General features: G+C 41.3%; 1 protein-coding gene across 2 annotated transcripts in view; it reads right to left on the reverse strand.

Moving 5' to 3' along the window:
• Positions 1-2,242, reverse strand: part of RHBDD1 (rhomboid domain containing 1) — a 123,838-nt gene that overhangs the window by 95,980 nt on the left and 25,616 nt on the right. For both annotated transcript variants that reach the window (XM_011364069.2, XM_023532928.1), the window contains one exon: positions 1,616-1,748. In XM_011364069.2, coding sequence (XP_011362371.1) covers positions 1,616-1,748 — 133 coding nt within the window. The remainder of the gene's footprint in view (positions 1-1,615; positions 1,749-2,242) is intronic.

The following is a 2,242-nucleotide window of genomic DNA, read 5'->3' on the forward strand; positions in this document are numbered from 1 at the left end:
AAAGATTTATCCTTTCAAACTTCAAAGATAAGAAATTTCATTTAATTCCCAGGTCCTTAAATGCAGAATAAGCATACTGCCTGAAAATACAACCGTGCCTTTTCCATGGAAGGGGGACCCTAAAAAATAAAATGCATGATGGGAGTCTTCAGAAATAGTTGCATGAGAATATTAAAGGCTCTGCTATTCAAAGGATTCGTTATAGAATAAAAGTTCAAGTACCAAAGGGAGTGATTTTCATATGAATGTTGGGTGTTGCTGTCACATTCAAGAGTGTCTCATCTACATTGAGAAGCGAGTCACATCAAGCAAGTCAGGGAGCCATGAGTGACAAGGTATAGAGAGGGCTGTTCGGTTAAGGGACAAACACATTACTGGACCCCTTTTCAAAGAAAACTTTGAAGATTTTGTTAGGCTTTCTTTGTGGAACTGTCACAAAATAACAATACAGTTGCAAATGAGTGGTGTTTGGTGGCCACGTCGCTGCCTTTTACAGACCAGCTGGCAATGGCTGCCCGTGATGGGAAATTAGCATCTAAGAAGGACTCGAGGCTGCTGGGCCCGAGGAGAATATTGTCGAGTGATGGACAACACCCAACATCCACACAAACCAAAAGCAAAATAAAAACTCCTGTCTGAAAAAGCCAGCAGCGAGAAAATCACCTTTCCTTCTTTCTAAATCGCAAATCCCTTTCTTCAGTGTCCAGGTCCCCAGAGTAAAAATAAACAAACCATGGGCTTCCAGTTGCCTTATACAGATTGAGACGAGTGAAGCCGGTGAAAGAGGTGGAAAAATAACACAATTCGCCATCCTTTTTCTAAACAGAAAGCAGAAAAAGGAACCAAAGTGGAAAAGCGCAGCACCCCAGGCAGAAGCACCAGCCAGAAGTCAGGAGGTCTGAGTCCTTCCTAACCAGTCCGGTGTCTACCAGGAGCTGTCTGATGAGTCTCCCAACTTCTTGAGTTTCCTCATCCTCGTCTGTCAAAGATTCATAAACGTCATGGTTCTCAAATTGTGTTCTTTGGAGTCCTAGGGTCCTATGGAGATACCTCTGAGGCAGCCACAGCAACAGAGAGCTAAGGCGAAGGGAATGGGGCCCCATGCTTTCTTTCAACCCCAAACAGTTAGGATTTGGTCCATTTTACATATCGAGGTTGGGAGTAAAGCCTTTCATTTAAAGAGTTATATTGCCAAGACAATTCACAACTAAAATGGCTTAAAGGCATTGGCCCGATATCCAATGTGATTTTTTTTAAATCTTATAATCGCGTGGTTTCTATGTGCCTCTTTGGATTATTATTGTTAGAATTCATTAACTGATAAGATGGTTAATCTCGATCCTCAAATCTGTATCTTGGGTTGTCTTATTCCTACCTAAAAGGTGAGGAGACGGAAATTCAGATAAGACAAGTACACCAAAATTACACAGCACAGTAGGTGACAGGATTCAAACTCGGGAATGTCTGACATTAAAACCATTAAGCTCGATTCTGTCCATATGATTAAAGAATAAATTTCACTGTAAAACACAACTGGTTACCTCATTATTATTGCAATTCTTTCTCCATAGAACATCGGGCTCTTCATTTGTATTCTCTAAGAGTAAACACTTACCCCGGCACCATTAAATGAATCGCCACAAGTTCTGCCCAACAAGCGAATTTGTTGGGTACAGGAAAGCCCATGACGCTGACAAAGCCTCCAGGGAAATAATGGTTGTTAAGAACTTTCAAAGCAAACAAAACTCCTAAAAGAGAAGAAAGAGCATACAAATATCAACAATCTAAATGTGGAGGTAATCAATCAACACTTGCAAAGAAAACTAGTTGAATGTGAAAATGATTATTCGATTGCATCCAATTCTTTGCTTTGAAACCTGCTCCATTCCTTATAAGTCAACCCGGCATTTGGCAGAAGGACAGTGTTCAAGGCCACCCTTCTTTTCATGTCTCTTAATACAGAAGTTCATACTGACTTTCTGCACGCTACTAAACATGTAACACACAAAACGGGGACAGAATGCCGGCCATGGTACTAAATGTCACTGAATCGTACACTTCCAAATCGTCAATTTATGTCATGCGAATTTGAACTCCATTAAAAACATAGACAAATAACGTGTGTTTTTCGAACCTCTGTGGAGAGACGTGTTGAAGGCAGGCGGATTTCCTTTCTTCTCCCACAATTAGATGCAGGAGGATGCATCTTAGAGGGAAGGCGGAAGGAGAGCGGGGAAGATGG

Source organism: Pteropus vampyrus, unplaced genomic scaffold (assembly GCF_000151845.1).
Source record: "Pteropus vampyrus isolate Shadow unplaced genomic scaffold, Pvam_2.0 Scaffold93, whole genome shotgun sequence".
NCBI lineage: Eukaryota > Metazoa > Chordata > Mammalia > Chiroptera > Pteropodidae > Pteropus > Pteropus vampyrus.